This window comes from Diospyros lotus, chromosome 13 (assembly GCF_014633365.1).
Source record: "Diospyros lotus cultivar Yz01 chromosome 13, ASM1463336v1, whole genome shotgun sequence".
In the NCBI taxonomy this organism is placed as follows: Eukaryota; Viridiplantae; Streptophyta; class Magnoliopsida; order Ericales; family Ebenaceae; genus Diospyros; species Diospyros lotus.
The window spans coordinates 6,983,922-6,986,835 of NC_068350.1; the positions used below are offsets into that span (position 1 = coordinate 6,983,922).

The 2,914-nt window shown below is 36.2% G+C and overlaps 1 protein-coding gene across 1 annotated transcript in view; it reads left to right on the forward strand.

Moving 5' to 3' along the window:
- Positions 1 to 2,104, forward strand: part of LOC127788277 (beta-1,4-xylosyltransferase IRX9) — a 2,172-nt gene extending 68 nt beyond the window's left edge. Inside the window, exons 1-3 of the mRNA XM_052316401.1 lie at positions 1 to 789; positions 1,263 to 1,491; positions 1,794 to 2,104. The exon at positions 1 to 789 is cut by the window's left edge and continues 68 nt beyond it. Coding sequence (XP_052172361.1) covers positions 122 to 789; positions 1,263 to 1,491; positions 1,794 to 1,931 — 1,035 coding nt within the window. The 5' untranslated portion in view covers positions 1 to 121 and the 3' untranslated portion in view covers positions 1,932 to 2,104. The remainder of the gene's footprint in view (positions 790 to 1,262; positions 1,492 to 1,793) is intronic.
- Positions 2,105 to 2,914: the final 810 nt, after the last annotated feature.

Below are 2,914 nucleotides of genomic sequence, written 5' to 3' on the forward strand. Positions count from 1 at the left end.
GAAGAAGAAGAAGAATCATCTCTCCTACTCTCAGTATTCAAAGCTAAATTGCCATTTTTAAACTTTGGGGTGGTTCCTCTTCCTTTCTCATCAGATCTTCACTCAAGTTCTTGGCACCAAGATGGGTTCGATGGAAAGATCCAAGAAAAAGGTGCAGTTGTACAAGAAAGCAATTGTCCATTTCTTGCTGTGCTTTGTTATGGGATTCTTCACAGGCTTTGCTCCATCAGCTAAGCCTTCAATCCCTTCTTCTCCTGTTTCTGCATCGAACCGGCCAGCCTTTTCTCCACTGTCCATGGAAGCTATTCACCAAGGAGCTTCCAGAAATGGCAGCTTAACTCCCCACCCCGAGCCCCAACGAAGGCCTGACGAATCAGAGGCTGCAAAAGGCTTGAAAGAAGAAGAAGGAGAAGCAAAAGAGGATGAGAAGCTGGTTCCTGGAAGACAAATAATTGTGGTTACTCCAACTAGTTCGAAGGATGAGTTTAGAGTGGTGCATCTTAGGAGGCTAGCAAACACATTAAGATTGGTTCCTCCACCGTTCTTGTGGATCGTTGTCGAGCAGAAAACCGAGTCCTCTGAAATGTCAGAGGTGCTTAGGAAAACAGGCATTATGTACCGGCATTTGGTGTTCAAGGAGAATTTTACACATCATGAAGCCGAGATGGATCACCAGAGGAACCTCGCGCTCAATCACATTGAGCTCCATCGACTAAATGGGATCGTTCATTTTGCCGGTCTTTCCAATGTTTATGACCTTAGCTTCTTCCATGAGATAAGAGCAATTGAGTAAGTGCTCTTTACCCTCTTAACTAAACTACATCTTCTATTAGAAAAGTTAAGAGAAAAGATAAAGAAAAACAGAGAAAACAGAGCAAGTGACAGCTAACAGTTTGAGCCTTTCAAGCTAACAGCTAAGAAAGTTACCAAATCCAATCCTTGTAGCTTCTTCCCAAGTGTGGATTAATTATTACTAGATTCTCTATAAGGAAGATCATTTATTTTTCTATTGCCAAAAGTTAGATCTGTCCATCTTCCATTACCTTATTTTATGAGCAGCAATGTCAGCGATTAGTCGAAAAGATTGGTAAGGACAGAGCCATTAAGTCCTTTTCACAACCTTTTAAGAGCAAGGTTTAAACTAAGCTTTAATCAATTTTCTTGAGAAAATTTTGAGAAGAGAGAATGATGTGTAGAATTAAGAAAAACTGAGGCTGAATCCTTTCTCTCCATCTCTAATTATCGACTGGGAAAATTGGCAGGGTGTTCGGGACATGGCCAATGGCATTGCTATCGGCGAACAGGAACAAGGTGAGAATCCAAGGACCGGTTTGCGATTCTTCTGAAGTCGTAGGATGGCATCTGAAGAAGATGAACAATCAAACAGATGACAGGCCTCCAGTTCATATTTCAAGCTTTGCATTCAACAGCTCCATCCTCTGGGACCCCGAAAGATGGGGCCGCCCCTCGTCTGTCCCCAGCACCAAACAGGTAATCCAGTCAGACTAAGAACTACTGAATTCAGTATGAAATCTGGTTCGCTTTGCAATGCTGCATCCATGAACACAAGTATTGGGATTTTCCTTCTCACTTTCCCTGCTACCAAACATGTAGCATAGTATGATTAATATGACATATGGCTCTTACTTCATATCTAGTTCTCAACGAAGGGAAATAAGATCAGCTGATTTTTCCTGCCCTTGTCTGTGCATCGATGCAATTCGTGCTAAACATTTCAAAGCGCGACAATTCTTCATGCTAATCTAAACAGTTTCTCGTCTTATGTTCTTCAGAATACGATTAAATTTGTGAAGAAAGAGATACAGGAAGGGGAGACCAAATTGATTGGAATTCCAGCAGGGGGTTGCTCCAAGATCATGCTTTGGAGTGTTCATAGTCCAAGAAGAACAGAAAACATAGATAACAGCTAAGGACAATGTTGTTGTAGAGATGAATTTGCAAGAAAGTCTCTTCCTGTCACCAGCATTCAGCAGCTAAATTTTTGTTCTTTTCTTATAATTCTGCAGTGGATTCACAATTTTTGTTTTCGAGTAAAAAATATTTTGGGGCTGTTAAATTGTGTAGAATATTTTTTTGATTTTCATCTCTCTTTCCATGTTTTCATTTTTACAGAAAATTAGAGAAAAATAAAAAAAGTGTTTATTTCTGTTAAATATGAAATCAGTTTTTGACTTCAAAAAATAAAAGAATGTGTTAAAAATCATGTTATTTTTTATTTAAAAAATAAAAAATAAACTAAATTGATTTATCCTTATATTTTATTATTTTTTTGTTCATTTTGCAAAATTATTTATTATGTTTTTATTAAGTAAATAATAACGACCATTATAAAATGCATATCATTCAAGAAATATTATTTCTTAAGGTAGTGTTTGTTAAAATGAATAAAATAAGATTCTATCAAGATAATTTATTTGTAAAATTCAAAATAAATTATTCGAAGGGAGAAATGATAAGTTATCCGGAATGCTTTTTATATCTTATTTTTTTCGATCTATATTTTAGTTAACAAACAGTATCTAACCAAACAATATTAGACTACTGCTTTAAACAATTATAGTTGTTCTATAATTAGTTTGCAAAGAGTTCTTGAAAAGATGAGAGCCTGACAATCCATAAAGGATCTGTAAGAAGAAGAGAGTTGGACAATTTGTGATATTTCGAAGCAAGGACTGAAGTTGAAGGAAGTGTGATGAAAGATGTGCATTGACAAAAGATATGCGGGTTGGAAGATTGAAAGCATGGGCTCTTCCATAGGAAATCGTGTTTTCCCTTAAAAATAAGTGAAAAAACAGTTAAAATTTACAAAAGAAATAATATAAAACATCTCTAATATGTTTTTTGAAATCTAGTACAAATTACAAAACAAAAAATTTGTTTTCTGTTCCCTAAT